Source organism: Ctenocephalides felis, unplaced genomic scaffold (genome assembly GCF_003426905.1).
Source record: "Ctenocephalides felis isolate EL2017-DRISC unplaced genomic scaffold, ASM342690v1 CF-g0.4_SCAFFOLD_00845, whole genome shotgun sequence".
In the NCBI taxonomy this organism is placed as follows: domain Eukaryota; kingdom Metazoa; phylum Arthropoda; class Insecta; order Siphonaptera; family Pulicidae; genus Ctenocephalides; species Ctenocephalides felis.
Window position 1 is genome coordinate 7,763,084 of NW_020536999.1, and position 18,013 is coordinate 7,781,096.

The following is an 18,013-nucleotide window of genomic DNA, read 5'->3' on the forward strand; positions in this document are numbered from 1 at the left end:
GTTAAAAATTTATTTATTACTCTCTAAAAATTAATTTCTTGATTAAAATTTGAAACGAATATTTACAAACGCTTGAATAATTATTATTAGAATTATTTAAAATAAACTATGGGACCGATTCTGCCGCATAAGAGAAAAATGTTATGGCAAGGCCATGTTATGAAGAACTTTCCATACTAATATTGACAAGTCATGCGGTTGGTGTGCTATCAGGCGAATTCTGATAGAGAACATAATCTAGAAGCCGCACAAATGTCAAAACAAAAACGATGTTAGATAACAGGGTGTTTCTGACACAGCTTCATAACATACGAGTAACGTTGCAGTTTATGTGTAAAACGCCTGAATGCACAGCAAATACATGGCATTTGGACAGTACGATTCAGTAGCATGATGTATGGAAGTTGGAGCGTAACATGGCCTTGCCATAACATTTGTTTGTTGTGCGGCAGAATGGGCCTGTATTATTTAAAATAAACTATATAAGCATACAGATAAATCTAAAAATATTTTCTAAATACTATGATCGTTGCATTTCCTGTTCTTTGTCACTTTTGACTTGTGTCACGTGACCCTTGACATCCGTCGCATCACTTTTGAAATCTGTCACGTGACCTGTGACATCTGTCGCGTCACTTTTGACATCTATCACGTCACTTTTGACATCTATCACGTGACCTGTGACATCTGTCGCGTCACTTTTGACATCTGTCACGTGGCTTTTGACATCTGTCACGTGACCCGTGACATTTCCCGCGTGACCTGTGACATATGTCGCGTGACCTGTGACGTCTGTCACGTGACCTGTGACATTCGCCGCGTCACTTTTGACACCTGTCACGTGATCTGTGACATTTACCGCGTGACCTTTAACATCTGTCACGTGACCCGTGACATCTGTCGCGTCTCTTTTGACATCTGTCACGTGACCCGTGACATCTGTCGTGTCATTGATGTCACTTTCGGCAGATCTTTTCCCCATGTCGTTTTTTTTCAAAATATTTTTCACGTCCGCCCTGAAGCTGTGCACGTCTATCATCGATTTCGAATACTGGTTCGATATTAATTTCTCCTCGTCGGATGGCAGTTTGTTTTTCGACGTTGCTCCTGATTTTGCTCCTGTCGATGTTATGATATTTTCGGTACTTTTTGATATTTGTTGGAATATGTGATCGGGATGTTGTAAATCGTATTTTTGTTTTAGATTCAGGACGTTTATTTGTACTTCTTTGTGTTTGTCGTGGTCTTGCTTGTCGTCTACCTTGATTGATACCAAACTGGAAGACTGGGGATTGGAAGTTAGATTTTATCATTTGAACACTTGTTTACTTATTAATATTATTATTAATAATTACCCCTCGTTTATAAGGACCAGTAATATCGGCCCTTGAACCCCTATGGCTGTCGTGTTGGCTGGTTCCGCAGCAATTGTTCGCCCTACACCTCTCAGATCCTGGACAACGCATCAGGCAGGCATCTGGTATATAAAATAGATTGTTTTATATAATCTTTCTTTTACGAACTCGCATAAAAAGCTATTATTTAGTAAATTTATTGTGTTGGGGTCACCAACTTAGTTTAAATTGTTTAAAATTAATTACAGATAAGGCCAAGGTCAGTCTGTTCCGCGAGCATTAAATAATTTTTCGAACTGAAGTTAGTTTAAAAGTCGATTCTATTTTGTGCATCAAAGCCATATATATAAATAAAGGTTTATCATAATCAGAATTTGTTTCACAAACCTATTGGTTCTTGTCCATTCTCCGATCCTGATGCAACTTTTTGCGAGGTGCTGAACTCGGGTTGTATCGTCGCCTGTGTTATGCCCTGCTCTGTGAAAAAGTCTGCTATTTCGTTTGTTATCCTACCATAATCCTGAAAATTGAAAAATGCATTATTATTAGTAATAATTAATAGACACACAACACACTTAATTATATATTCACGTTCAGTATGACTAAGAATAGCGCTACATCTATTTTTCATATATCTAATTAATAAGGCTTGGCCGCTCTCAAGATTTTTTTTTATTCCTCGACCATTTTATATTTTATTTTTTATAACACAAACCCCAATTTTGCAAGTCATTTTCAAATCATCAAATCGAACAAATTTCCATTCTACTTTTGCTGTTAATAACTTAACTTTCCATTCTACTTAAAAAAGCTTGAATTTTGCTTTAAAAATAATTTATTTTGATCCAGGGTTGTCCAACCCTAAGACTTTTTTTATATTTTTAACATCTGTTAAGGTAAGTTATAGTAATGGGCCGAAAATCGAAATTGAAAATTTTTGCATTTCTTCTTGTTTTGAAGGTTTCTGAACATTTTACATGAATAATATGGATGTGTGTGTGTTCTGTGTGTCTGCACGGGTCAACCGATTTGAATGGCTCAAAAAACATTCGATTTTTATCAATAGGGAGATGTGCTGATTAGTTTTTGTCAAAGGCAGGTCCAGCCGTTACGGAGATACAGAGCAAAGAGTGCAGAAAATAGAAATCGAGTTTTTGAGAGAACGGAACATCCGATACAAAAAACTTACTGCGTGTGTTGACGAAACTATTGCTTTTGGAAAAAAAAAATCAATTTTTTTTTTAATTTTCAGAAAATTTTTTTTTTGATTATTTAAAATAATTCGGATTTTAATTTAAGTTTTGGCTAAAGTTCCAAAGCACACATATATATTTGAAATAAATAATTTTAACAATTATATAAAATTCAGTTTATATAATTTTTATTAATGATTAGACAATATCCTTTATATTAAATTCGATTGATTGAGTTTTCTTTATTTACTTTTCTGTAAACATATATATAAGTTACAGTATTTGTAATAATATATTTGAAAACGTTTAAAATTTCTCGAATATTTCATTACGGTACGGGAAGTTCCAGCAATTTGCCTTAAGGCACGATGCCATACACCACTAGTTAATACTAAAATTTTTCTAGAAATATTTCTTATGGCTGCACAATATTTGCCGGGTCAGCTAGTATATATATATACATATTGCAAGTATTATTTTTCCGTTGATTTTGTTAATTTGATTGAACAACTTTGTTTATTCGGTATCGATAATTTTGTATCGGATTTCCGACAATGTAATGTATGTAATATGATATTAAGGAAATATGTACTTAACGCGAAAAAAATTTCTACTACTGTACGTGTAACGAGGAAAATTATGTAACTATGCGAAAAAAATCCCAAGCGTTAGAGATTGAAAGTTCAGTTCAGTTCTTACTATAAAAGAAGTATTTATTACAAATATTCAAGAGCAAATTTAGAGAACTATAAAATCAAGAACAAGACCCTTTAAATTTCCTCAGTTCTTCATTTCGTCAATACATATAAAACGTTTTTTGACTCATTCGAATAGGACGCTTGGTTCTCCCAAAAATTGAATTACTGTTTTTGGCACTTTTTGCCGGGTATCTTCGAAACTAATCAGCACGTCTCCTTATCAATAGGAATCGAATGATAAATGAATCACTCAAATCTACTAAATTGTATCCGCACATACAACCATTTTTACTAAGGTATGCCAAAATGTTCAGAAACCTTTGAAACGTAAAGATGAGTAAAAATGACCCTACGGGAAGTTAATAAATTTTATACAATCCATTTTTTTTTTTTTACCTCTGGATTTTGGAAGACGATATGGGCTGTGGAGACTATTTTGTTGGCTGTCAGCTGCCAAATGTGCAATTCGTGCACGTTGACAATATCTGGAAAGGCTTCTAACAAATTCGCCTTTAACGTGTCAATGTCTATACTCGCTGGTATTGTCTGGAGCAGAATTAGGCTAGATTCCTTCACTGGAAATAAAAATATTCATTTAATACAATATAATTTATACTAGTGGTGTATGGCATCGTGCCCTAAGGCAAATTGCTGGAACTTCCCGTACCGTAATGAAATATTCGAGGAATAATAAATAGATTATTGTGAATACTGTAACTTTCATTACTTTTGCTAACTTGTTATATCTGAGAAAATCAAATGTAAATCATAAATCAATTTATCACCAGAAGTTTAACAGTTGTCATTTCATTTCGAATTCAATTTCAAAAAAAAAATAATTACCTAATTTGCACAAAATTGAAAAATCTCCTCCCGTATAGTCACAGTCTAAACGCATTTGCAAATAATTCTGTGCGACATTTTCACCTATACTGTGCTTAGCTTGGCGGCATTTTCACATTTTTCAATAGTTTTTTTTAAACAAAATTGGTAAATTGCTCCAGTACATAAACAGCCTAAACGCACTTGGGTAAACATTTGTATCAGAGCGGCGCTTAGGCTGTGCTTAGCCTGGGTGATTTTTTGAATTTTTAATCCAAAATTACAAAAATATTTGATAGAAAATAAAAAAAGATGTAATAGTTTTTTATCCTCAAAAGCAATTGTTTTGTCAATACAAGTAGAAAGTTTTTTAGATCATACAAATGATTAGTTCACTTAAAAACTGTCATTTTTTGCACATTTAGCTCTGTATCTTCGAAATGGCGTGACCTGCCTTTGCCAAAAACTAATCAGCACATCTCCCAATCATTACAAATTGAATGTTTTTTAGATCATTCAAATCTGATACTCCGTTCTCTCAAAAACTCGATTTGTATTTTCTGCACTCTTTGCTCTTTATCTCCGTAACGGCTGGACCTGCCTTTGCCAAAAACTAATCAGCACATCTCCCTATCAACATGGATCCAATGTTTATTAAACCATTCAAATCGATTAATCAGTGCGCCCAAAAACGTGGAAAAAATGCAGACATACAAAACACACACACACGCATCCATTTAGTTTCTGAGGTATGCCAGTAAAATGTTCAGAAACCTTCAAAACGTCGATAAATGCAAAAATTTTCATTTTCGATTTTCGGCCCATTACAATAACTACCCTACGGGAAGTTAATAAATTATTAACTTCCCGAAGGAGAAGTTTGTTTTCATAAAAAAGTCCGATTCGCTAATTTTATGTTTTCTCGACGTTTCAAGCCATCCTGAATCGAATGAGACCGACATTTGGACTAAAAGTATGTGCGTGTATGTAAACAAGTTTTTTTGCCGTAAATCGGTTAGTTCTTGGTAAAGATTGGCCTTAATAAAGTTTTTTTAAAAAAATTTAGATCATACTAAAATATTACAGCACTGCCACAAGTCATTTAATTTTAAAAATTCGTCAAAGTTTGCAAAAATTAGTATCGTTTTTTTGGTATTGGTCAAAATTAGACCTTTGATCGACGTTTTCTCAAAAAGGCCTGAACCGATTTCAGAAATTTAGAAGCCATTTGATGTATCTCAAAGAGGACTATCGTTTGTCAGTTTTGTGAGACGATCTGCCGAGCCGTTTCTTTGTAATTTGAAAAAAAGTGTTAAACACTCCGTCCACATTTAAGCTCATACTACCGAACCGATTTTAAAAAATCAAAAACTGTTCGAAAGATATTAGTTGGGAATGATACTGATTAGTTTTAGGTGAAAATCTATCGAGCCGTTTTTTTGTAATTAACTGTTAAAAAAAAATTTAAGCCGATTTTTATGGAACTTTTTTTGGCGATATATATCACGGTCTTAGAGAACATACCAAAATATTACTGCATTACGACAAGTCGTTTAATTTTAAAAAATCATCAAAGTTTGAGAAAATGAGTAGCTTTTTTGACGTTTGTTAAAATTAAAATTAGACGATTTACTTGGTATAACGTACTTGGTCTTGATGAACATACTAAACCATTAAACCCGTACGGAAACTGGTTCTATAATAAAAATTATTGATTTTTGAACATTTCTTTTTAGAAAATACTCCGAGTTAACGTGTTTGTTCGTTTTCAATTATGTGCAATAAATCCATTCGGAATACTTTAAATCACTCACAAATTAATTTATTTTTTATTGATTAAGTCGATTATTTACACATTTCGGGAAGTTCATGTAACTTGCCTCAAGCCAAAATAACAATATCAACTAGTTTTATCCACTTACTGTAAGGATAACTTAGCCAGAGCAAACACAGGCAAGAAATAATAGAAATCACCGGATCCACATACTTGGCCACATCTGGGTCAGTCCAGTATACAAACAGGGAACAGATGATGACAAAAACAGAACCTTAAATATAAACACAAATAAACTTTATCATCACATCATCATCATATTTTTTTTTCTATTTTTTTATCCTTACTCATGACGTCTCTGGCGATTTCCCGGCCACCTTGTCTCCTTGGCAAGAAGACGTCTTTAAATTTTCCGCTTTTCGAAACGATGGCTTCGACTTCTCGATCGATTTTTCCAGATGTGTTGTCTTCTCGTTTCGTTTCCTTGTTTTCGTCTTCATCAGATTTTTGTTGATTTTGCTTTTCGGTGGATTTTTTGCCACGTCTGTCGCCGGAGATTGCTCTGTCTAGTACCACATCGCCGGTTGGCGTCATTTGGAGGTAGCTGCCTTGGTGGAAGGTGTAACCTGGGGAAAAGAAATAAATATATGTATATATATATATTTTTTTTTTAACTTCCCGTAGGGTAAGTTATTGTAATGGGCCGAAAATCGGAATTGAAAATTTTTACATTTCTCGACGTTTTGAAGGTTTCTGAACATTTTGGCATATTTCAGAAAAGATGGATGTGTGTGTGTGTGTATTTATGTATGGATACAAATTTCCAGTCACGTTTCCGGGCGAACGGATCAACCGATTTGAATGGTTCAAAAAACATTCGATTCCTATCGATAGGGAAAAGAGCTGATTAGTTTTTGGCAAAGGCAGGTCCAGCCGTTTTGAGTGCAGAAAATAGAAATCTATTTTTTGAGAGAACGGAGTATCTGATTTGAATGATCTAAAAAACGTTCAATTAGTAATGATTGGGAGAAGTGTTTATTAGTTTTTGGCAAAGGCAGGCCCAGCCATTTCGAAGATACGGAGCTAAATATGTAAACAATGGCAGTTTTTGAGAGAACTAAGCGTCCGATTTGAATGATTCAAAGAACTTTCTGCTTGTCTTAACAAAATAATTGATTTCGGAAAAAAAAATTTTGTTTCACTTTTTTTTTTTTTTTTTAATTTTTTGTATATCGAAAATAATTCAGATTTTATTTTTAATTCTGACTATAGTTCTAATATACTTTACAAATAATTTCAACTATGCAATTCAGTTTATATAATTCTTATAAATATTAGACAATGTTACAATATTTATAATAATCTATTTGAAAACATTCAGTATTCCTCGAACATTTCGTTACGGTACGGAAAGTTCCAGCAATTTGCCTTAAGGCACGATGCTACCCACCCCACTAGTTTTTATTTATTTTGCCTCCTTTTCTACAAACTAGCCATTAATAGTTTTTACAAAGTTTTAAATTCTAATATTACTTATAGCTAAAAAAATTTTAAATTTTAATTTTACATAGAACTAAAAAATTGTATATAATTCTATAATATTCAACATTTGAAACTAAATTAAATTTTAATAACTGACTTCTATTTTTTTGAAATCTAGAACATTTCAATATATAATCCTAGCCTTCATTCAGTGGAACTAAAAATGAAATTAAAAACTAAAAACAATTGAATTGGAGTGAAAAGAAGAAATAAAATAGCAAATAGTACTTACAATTAGTTAATCTTAGTGTTAAATTGGAAAATTTTAATGATCCATGGTATCAAGATATGATAATGCACTACACTATGACTATGTATTATGAACATTAAACTTGTAATCACACAATATTTTCACAAAAATACTAATTTAAAAAATCACAATTGGATAGTGTGTTGTTCATAGACAGGTTGAAGATATAATGGAGAAAGGACATTTTAAAAAATATTTTTTACGAAGATTCTACACATCTGTGGAACGAATTGCGAATACTTTGCGCGTCGTTTTTATTATTTTGTAGGAAATTTGGAAATACTATCTAAATAAAAGAGACGCGCAAAGTATTCGCAATTCGTTCCACACAAATTTAATTTCTAATTTTCATAATCGATTCAGAATTGCGGGCTAAAACGTGGATGAAATTTTTTTCGCTTTTTTGCTATTTATAAAGAAACGACTCGGCAGATCGTCGCACAAAAACTGACAAACGGTAGTCCTCGTCGAAATACATCGAATGGCTTTTAAATTTTTGAAATCGGCCCAGCCGTTTTCGAGAAAACGTCGATTTACGGCAAAAAATCTGTTGACATACACACACACACACATACTTTTTCTAAATGTTGGTCTAATTAGATTCAGAATGGCTTGAAACGTCGAGAAAACATAAAATTAGCGAATCGGATTTTTTGATGAAAACATAAACTTCTCCTTCGGGAAATTAACAAGATCTGTTTCTATATTTTTTACTATTGTTAGATAAAGATCAAAAGGACTTGCAAAATAGAAACAATATAAAAGTTTAATGACAAGACAAGACAAATAGCAATAATACATTACTGCCCTTTGTCGCAAATATATTTACATTACCCACCTCCAATTAGCAGATAGCACAACCCATTAACAACCAGTCCAGCTCCTCCTACGCACAGCACTGGTATTGGATGATGCATTGGATCCTAAAACCAAAATAAAAACTCATAAGTTTATTCTTATATATAAAAATGGAGCTCTAGATCAAATGATTCGGTAAAACTCGAAAACAGCTTAACCGATTTGGCCAGTCTTAGTCTTGAAAAATTCGTGCCAATCCAGAGATGGTCGGAAAGGTGAGATATTATTTCAAAATCGCGTAGAAACTTTACATTTTTAATTTGAACATTTTTGTAGAAGCGTTGAATTAAACAATGGACGGTGGCTATTACGTCAAATGTCAAACGTTTTTGACACAGGATGATCAATTACGTTTAATAAGATGTTTTACGTGAATATTATTTAATTATGATTAAATTGTAGTAAGTAGTTTTGTTTGTAGTGTTATTTATATACAAAAACGTTAGTAAACGGGCCGCAAGTGTTACTAGAAACTCAAAATATCAACTTTTTTGAAATGCACTTTTTGGCATATTTTTCTCAAACACGGTGCTCTGAAAGATCTCATTTATTTAATTATATACTCATTGGTCATTATAAAACATTTTCAAGGTTATATTATTTTTTATTCATATTATTTAAATTCAGAACCTAAATTTGGTATCGATCAAATTGACATTTTGTCGAATAACATTTTCCCAGTTATAATTTCCCAGAATTAATCGAAGAATAGATAGTAATATGTGAAGGTCCGGGGTTAAAAAGCTCCACCACCGATGTGTCAAAAAACAGTAAAGTTAAGCATTGTTTAACAACAACATTTGAAAGTAGAGGGTAAAAGATATAACCAGCTATAATCTTGATCCTTATGACCTTGCTATCGGGAGATAAACGGTAATATTTGAAAATCCATAATAAAAGTATTTTCTCCCGTTGGTACTTTTTTAGCATTAGCTGAAAATGTTATAATTATTTTGTAAAATACCTTTAAAATTAAAATAAGACATTAAAGCTGTTTGCCACCTGGCCGTCCCAAGTTACTCCGCCTATAGGGTAAAAAGGTCAAGATAACAAATTGTTGAAAGACAGCAAAAAAGCACATTTCTACAATGATGAAGTAGAAGGCAGTTTTACTGAACGTAGTCAGATAATTGTTCGTTTGAAATGTGTTATTTGTTGTGATATAATTGGTTTGATTTTTATAATATAATAATTTATTTGCTCAAAGTTAAATTGGACCTTTGTGCCTCGCCCTGCTCTACATATATACTTTTTATTAAATTTACTTTTATTCATTTTTCAAAAAGCAGGTCAAAGAAGAAATACTTGATTCATTTTCTATCTTTCCTCGCAGAAATTTCAAAATTTTGTATAAGCTAAGTAGTATTATTTACAATTATAAATAAAATCCTGAATCAAAAAAGAATCTGGAAAACTTGAAACGTAATCAATAAGTCGAAATACCAAAAAAGACTGGGATTGGATTATACCATGTTTTCAATGGAAAGTGTATAAAACTTCCAGACATAATATAGACAAACTAATGGGGTTAATTGTTTTTATAATATCTCATTGTATATAGCATTCAAACAACACATTCTTATACACTTAAAGTATTAATATTTTTGATTCTCTAGAAATTGTTTAGAATATACCTTACTTAGCCAAACAACGTTTGCCGGGTCAGCTAGTTTTATATATATATATATATATATATATATATATATTTGGGCACATTTAAGTCTATATTACCTGATGGTCGATATGAATCAAAGTCTGCACAGCTTCTACCAGCAAAGAAAAACACAAAGACGCCAGAAAGACGCACACCATTGTGGTAACTATTACGTCGACTCGAGCCCAACCGAATGTGTTCTTTAAACTAAAAGATAATAGACAATTGGAAGATATGAGGATAAAACTTTATTTTAAATTGTGTTTATTTTACCTTCGTTCATGTTTTGTCCTTTGCGACGACAAGGCATTGGCTTCGTTTTTCTTGTCACTACTTTTGGCAGAAGTTAAATCTTCACCACTTGATGCAAGGACGACGGGTGTATCGAATCCTGTACCACGACATCGGTCACCATATTCTGATTGGTTGTTCTTGAATGGAAAATAATCACGTTAATTGTAGTTAAATTATTAAAAATATGATTTATGGGCTAAATCTGCCGTAACATAGACTATAAGATAGCGTTATGCTATGTTATGCTTGGTCTCTTGTAGTCAACTCTGTGAAAATGCCTATGTATTTGCTAGTGCGATCAGGCGTATTTTACACATAAACAAGGCAAAGAAGAATGTTATGATAACATAATCTTTGATGATAAAGTTATCATAAATTATTTCTTGCTTTGTTTATATGTAAAATACGCCTGATAGCACCCCAAATAAATAGACATTTTTACAGTTTTTACTACCAAGAGATAAGCATAACAGCGTTGCCATGACAACGATGTGTTATGAGCTCTTTTACGGCAGAATTGCCCTATAAAATTCGATTTTTATAATTGACTAGTGGTGTATGGCATCGTGCCTTAAGGCAAATTGCTGCAACTTCCCGTACCGTAATGAAATATTCGAGATATTTTAAACGTTTTCAAATATATTATTAAAAACACTGTAACTTGCATTATTTTCGCTATCTTGTTATATCTGAGCAAATCAAATGTAAATCATAAATAAATCAATTTATCTCCAGAACATTAACAATGGTCATTTCATTTCGAATTCAATTTCAAAAAAAAAACATTGTTACCTAATTTACACAAAATTGAAAAAGTGCATTTGCAAACAATTCCGTGCGACATTTTTACTTATACTGTGCTTAGCTTGGCGACATTTTCACATTTTTCAATAGTTTTCACGAAATTGGAAAAGTGCTCCCCCGTACATAAACAGTTTAAACGCACTTGGGTAAACATTTGTACCGGAGTGGCGCTTAGACTGTGCTTAGCCTGGGCAATTTTTTGAATTTTTTATCCTAAAAAGCAAGTAGAACGCTTAGTTCACTCAAAAACTGCACTTTTTGCACATTTAGCGCTGTATCTTCGAAATGGCGGGATCTGTCTTTGCCAAAAACTAATCACCTCTTCTCCCAATCATTACAAATTGAATGTTTTTTATATCATTCAAATCCGATACTCCGTTCTCTCAAAAACTCGATTTCTACTTTCTGCACTCTTTGCTTCGTATCTCCGCAACGGCTGGACCTACCTTTGCCAAAAACTAATCAGCACATCTCCCTATCAATTGAGATCGAATGTATTTTAAACCATTTAATTCGGTTGATCCGTGCGTCCGAAAACGTGGACGAAAGAATGCGGACAATACAAAACACACACACACTCATACAAACACACATCCATTTTTTCTGAGTTATGCCAAAATGTTCAGAAACTTTCGAAACGTCGAGAAATCCAAACATTTTCATTTTCGATTTTTGGTGCATTAGAGGATAGTTCTTGAGTGAAATAGAACTTTTTTCAATTATTTTATTCTAGTTTCACACATAAAACCTAACTTCATATATGTGTTACGATAGAGGCATCAGAAGGTTGCACTTATGATAAAATTATTTTGGAGGCTAGAATTTATGCGTTATTGTTACTCATACGGGTATAGACCCGCACTATAGTACTACCATAACATTCCTACTTTATCCAAGAATTGACATCACAAATTTTTGCCAAGACATTGCAAAACCAAAAAAACACAAAATCTTATATATAAAATTCTTCTGCAATGATGTATGTAATTATACTCCGCCTAACCGATTATTCGGATTTTGATAAATCTTTCTAAACTTTGTTAAGGGAGTTTATTAGGATGTATGTGATTATAAAAATATAGTAATATTGTAGAAATAAATGTAAAAAAAATGCAAAAAACGACGTGTCATTGTTTGACGTTGAAAATATTTGAGGCATTGCTTGGCATTGAAAACAAATAAAAACTGTCACCTGCCAAAAATTTCAATTTATTCATGAGCCCAGACAATATTAGTATTGTCTGTCGGGTCATCTAGTATATCTATAAAATTATTATTCACAATCTTTTGTGATTTGTTTGCGCTTTTGACAAAATTCCATAATTGTTTCGCCAAATCGGTCGAAACCAGTTTGCTTCTTAAAAGTCCGTGACAAATTTCAAAACAATTAACATAATTATAATTTATAATTAGTTTAAATACAAAATGGCATTTGTTTATTACATTAAAGCGCGTATTTTTAGATATGTCCAATATTTACACGATATTTTTAGAATGAGAAAGTCTAAAAATGAATCGTGGGTAATATTTTTGTTGAACAAAATTCCAATGTTCAATGTAATTATAAAAGTAATAAAATTTTTAATGATATATAATGATAAATATCTTATATACACAAAGTACTAATGGGATGTCACATATATATTTTTATATATATTCTTATATATAAAATTCTTCTGTACGGGTGTATGATATGATACTTCTCCTAAACGGTTATTCGGATTTTGATAAATCTTTCTGAAGTTTGTTAAGGGAATTTTTTAGGATTTTTGATTTTTACAAATATAGTTAAATTGTGAAAATAAATGGAAAAAATTGCAAAGAACGACATGTCATTGTTTAACATTGAAAATATTTGAGGCATTGTTTGGCGTTGAAAACAAATGAAAACTGTTACCTGCCAAAAATTTCAATTCACTTATGAGCCTAGACAATATTAGAATATATATAATAAATTCATGATTATGAATAAAAAAAATTAAATGTCTACATTATTATTATTGCCGAAAAGCTGCTGAGATGTGCCAAAAATTAAAATAATGTAAGATACAGTATATGGTTTGGCAGATGACCTATATAATTCAATTCGACAGATTATTTTTTAACTAATGCAGTCGTGTTTTGCCTTACTTTACTAAATCACAATACAAAAAAAAATACATACTTATTCAAAAAATTATTTACAAGTTTCATTGTGTCAAAAATTTATTTGTTTGGCATTGGATACGGAATATTTACTCAAGTCAATTTTGTACTGTGCTCAAATTTGTATCAAATTTTGGAATTAGGTTCATTTTACTCTCAATTTCAAAAGTGAAAATAATTTAGACTCGGGTGGATGACACCCATTCTCAGTGGTGTAATTTTTTTTTCAAATATAACGTCGGATATCGATAGAGAGACTAATTATAAGAGAAACTAGTTTTATAATGTTTTTCAAAAACAAATACTTTTCAAGTTATTGGCTACTAAAAATTCGTTTCTTTTGGCGTTTTTCATCGTTTTTTTGCAAATATCTCCAAAAATATACATTTTAACAAAAATCATGTAATGAACAAAATTATATCAATTAAAATCTTAATAAATCGGTGTTTTATAAAGTGTCCTAGGAACAATATTAAGCTAGATATGAAAAAGCAAAGTCGTTTTTTTATTTCGTTTGAAATTTAATTGTTGTATTTGAAGCTCTGTCGGGTCAGCTAGTATATATATATATATATATATATATATATATATAAAAATATAACAATAGATTACATGCAAATTAATAATTAATCCGGAATATTGGCTAATTAGTTGAACAATAGAAATGTTTTTTTCAAACAAAAACAATAACTGTTATTACGTCACTCCACTGACGCAAATACTCTGTACAAACAAGAAAACAGTTTTTTCAACAAATTAGAAGCAATTAGACAATTATTAAAGAAAATTTGTGCGCAAACTTTTCAAAATTATTATAAAAACAAGTGGGGTGGGTGGCATCGTGCCTTAAGGCAAATTGCTGGAACTTCCGTACCGTAACGAAATTTTCGAGGAATATTGAATGTTTTCAAATAGATTATTATAAATATTGTAACATTGTCTAATATTTATAAGAATTATATCAACTGAATTGCATGGTTGAAATTATTTGTTTGAAGTATATTAGAACTATAGTCAGAATTAAAAATAAAATCTGAATTATTTTTGATATACAAAAAATTAAAAAAAAAAAAAAAAAAAATGGTAATTTTTTTTTTTTCTAAAATCAATTATTTTGTTAAGACAAGCAGAAAGTTTTTTGAATCAATTGAATCGGACGCTTAGTTCTCTCAAAAACTGCCATTTTTTGTACATTTAGCTCTGTATCTCCGAAATGGCTGGGCCTGCCTTTGCGAAAAACTAATAACCCCTTCTCCCAATCATTACTAATTGAATGTTTTTTAGATCATTCAAATCGGATGCTCCGTTCTCTCAGAAACACGATTTCTATTTTCTGCACTCTTTGCTCCTTATCTCCGTAACTGCTGGACCTGCCTTTGCCAAAAACTAATCAGCACATCTCCTTATCAATAGGAATCGAATGTTTTTAAACCATTCAAATCGGTGATCCGTACGCCCGAAAACGTGGGCGAAAAATTGTATCCATACATACATACACACACACACACACACACACACTCACATCCATTTTTTTCTGAAGTATGCCAAAACGTTCAGAAACCTTCAAAACGTCGAGAAATGTAAAAATTTTCAATTCCGATTTTCGGCCCATTACAATAACTTACCCTACGGGAAGTTAATAAATAAATTTTGAATATAAATTTTGAATATTTGAATATGAATAAATTTTATAATCATAAAATTATTTAGAGTTAGTTTTTACAAGAATCAACAACAACTAAATAATATAATACTATAGAGTATGTTATAATAATATTAGAACAATCAAATTTTGATTTATAGAGGAGTGAGGCAAGTCATATTATTTATATGTGTAATATTGAATTAGAATTCGATTAACCGCAATTAATAAGAAACTATTGGATAAGGTTATAGCAAAGTAAGCAATTTATTTATATATTGAGAATCTGCTAGAATCTGTGTCCCACACTGTCGGTTCACCGCTCGCGGTGTTCAACAGGCATGTCTGTGGGACGTCCTAACGGTGGGCTTAGCCCGTAAAAAGGCGGCCCAACTCAAAATCCTACCAAGGTGCTCTTCACCGAGTGTCGAGGGGGCCGGTACGTTTACTTTGAACAAATTAGAGTGCTTAAAGCAGCTCATTCGCCTGAATATTGTGTGCATGAATAATGGAATAGGACCTCGGTTCTATTTTGTTGGTTTTCGGAATTCCGAGGTAATGATTAATAGGGACAACTGGGGGCATTCGTATTGCGACGTTAGAGGTGAAATTCTTGGATCGTCGCAAGACGGACAGAAGCGAAAGCATTTGCCAAACGTGTTTTCATCAATCAAGAACGAAAGTTAGAGGTTCGAAGGCGATCAGATACCGCCCTAGTTCTAACCATAAACGATGCCAGCTAGCGATCCGCCGAAGTTCCTCCGATGACTCGGCGTGCAGCTTCCGGGAAACCAAAGCTTTTGGGTTCCGGGGGAAGTATGGTTGCAAAGCTGAAACTTAAAGGAATGACGGAAGGGCACTACAAGGAGTGGAGCCCGGCTTAATTTGACTCAACACGGGAAACCTCACCAGGTCCAGACACCGGAAGGATTGACAGATTGAGAGCTCTTTCTTGATTCGGTGGGTGGTGGTGCATGGCCGTTCTTAGTTGGTGGAGTGATTTGTCTGGTTAATTCTGATAACGAACGAGACTCTAGCCTGCTAAATAGACGTACTTTCTGGTATCGCAAAGACCCTCCGCTTCGGCTTCGGTCGTTGTTGGTTGTGGTTCTCACTACCGGCGTACAAATATATCTTCTTAGAGGGACAGGCGGCATTTAGTCGCACGAAATTGAGCAATAACAGGTCTGTGATGCCCTTAGATGTTCTGGGCCGCACGCGCGCTACACTGAAGAGATCAGCAGGTTTTCCTTGGCCGAAAGGTCCGGGTAATCCGTTGAAGCCTCTTCGTGCTAGGGATTGGGGCTGGCAATTCTTCCCCATGAACGAGGAATTCCTAGTAAGCGCGAGTCATAAGCTTGCGTTGATTATGTCCCTGCCCTTTGTACACACCGCCCGTCGCTACTACCGATTGAATTATTTAGTGAGGTCTTCGGACCGGTGCGCGGCAGCGTTTCGACATGCCGATGTTGCTGGGAAGATAACCGAACTTGATTATTTAGAGGAAGTAAAAGTCGTAACAAGGTTCCGTAGGTGAACCTGCGGAAGGATCATTAACGTACATTACTATTAAGTGAATGAAGCGTGTGCTATATGTCGCAATATAATGTTGCAGACTAAATGTTGTGCGCTCCCATGGTATAATATATGTGGGCAAAAGCCTCTGGCAATGATCATTCGTTTCATTAACGTTGACCGGAGCTAGTCGCAAAATATTGCGCAGTGTGCAAAAGCAGCGTGACGCAGTTTACAACCGCTTAGCGCTCTTATGCATTGTGTGAGCACTGCCATGTATATCTGCTCGGTATCGCCAGATGCCTGAGCGAATGACGAAGTTCGTTGTGAAAACGGCGTTCTTTTTGAATATTATACTTTAAACGCATAGCTCAATCAATTCTTTGGGCGCTAGATGAAAGTCTAGTGTTTTAAAGTCGATTGTAGTAAACGCTTGCGTTAGTATTCTATATACTCTGCACATTTTATTCAAATTGTGCGAATTTGAACATTCGCTTCATTGCGTTGTTTTAAGAAAATGAAAATCAGCAAAAGCAGATTTTTCAATCTCACACACAGTGAAATATTCATATTTCAATTTTGAAACGAGATTTTGTATCTCGGACCGAAACGCGAAAGCTTTACGGTGTACTAATTGTAACCATAATAAACATACTAGTTTCAGAATCGCCCGAGTTATCTTAAACGATTTCGAGGGAATCACGATTGAAACATGTATAAATATATATAAAATCACCCTGAACGGTGGATCACTTGGCTCGTGGGTCGATGAAGAACGCAGCTAATTGCGCGTCGACATGTGAACTGCAGGATACATGAACATTGACATTTCGAACGCACATTGCGGTCCTCGGATACTGTTCCCGGACCACCTCTGGCTGAGGGTCGTATAACATTACCAGACTGCCGCTTGCTTTAAACGGCTTGCCGGCGAATGATGGAGTTTCGCGTAAATGCGTGCTCTTAAATAATTCACTCAACGTGTGAGCCAGTCCACTTTGCAACATCGGACATTACCGTTCGTTGACGTTCTGTGGGATTACGGCGGGTTGTGTGTCCTAGAGATTTTATATTCTTGCGACCCTCCCGATAACCGGAAACCCGAACTCTTCGTAATGCGGTTTTCGTTCGGCAAATTTGGACGATTCAAAGGTTCCTCGTCGATTTTGTGTGCGCTTGCTTACTAACGTTTGCGAGCACATCATAATCATAATACGACCTCAGAGCAGATGAGATTACCCGCTGAATTTAAGCATATTACTAAGCGGTGGAAAAGAAACTAACTAGGATTCCCTTAGTAGCGGCGAGCGAACAGGGAAGAGCCCAGCACTAAATCCCGCGGCCGGAGACGGACGCTGGGAAATGTAGTGTTAGGGAGGATCCGATTATCTCGGTGCGTTGCGGCGAGTTCAAGTCCATCTTGAATGGGGCCATTTACCCATAGAGGGTGCCAGGCCCGTAGCGACC

General features: G+C 33.9%; 1 protein-coding gene and 1 non-coding gene across 2 annotated transcripts in view; one reads left to right on the top strand and one right to left on the bottom strand.

Annotated features, from left to right (window-relative positions):
* Positions 1-462: 462 nt before the first annotated feature.
* The window catches only part of LOC113372197, an 18,320-nt gene continuing 769 nt past the window's right edge, over positions 463-18,013 (bottom strand). Inside the window, exons 2-11 of the mRNA XM_026612520.1 lie at positions 10,420-10,577; positions 10,224-10,353; positions 8,473-8,557; positions 6,382-6,468; positions 6,190-6,282; positions 5,991-6,116; positions 3,643-3,821; positions 1,743-1,875; positions 1,356-1,477; positions 463-1,285 (exon numbers count right to left, since the gene is read on the bottom strand). Coding sequence (XP_026468305.1) covers positions 521-1,285; positions 1,356-1,477; positions 1,743-1,875; positions 3,643-3,821; positions 5,991-6,116; positions 6,190-6,282; positions 6,382-6,468; positions 8,473-8,557; positions 10,224-10,353; positions 10,420-10,577 — 1,878 coding nt within the window. The 3' untranslated portion in view covers positions 463-520. The remainder of the gene's footprint in view (positions 1,286-1,355; positions 1,478-1,742; positions 1,876-3,642; positions 3,822-5,990; positions 6,117-6,189; positions 6,283-6,381; positions 6,469-8,472; positions 8,558-10,223; positions 10,354-10,419; positions 10,578-18,013) is intronic.
* LOC113364505 lies at positions 17,280-17,434 on the top strand. Its single transcript, XR_003366194.1, has one exon. It is a non-coding gene; the product is annotated as a 5.8S ribosomal RNA (ribosomal RNA).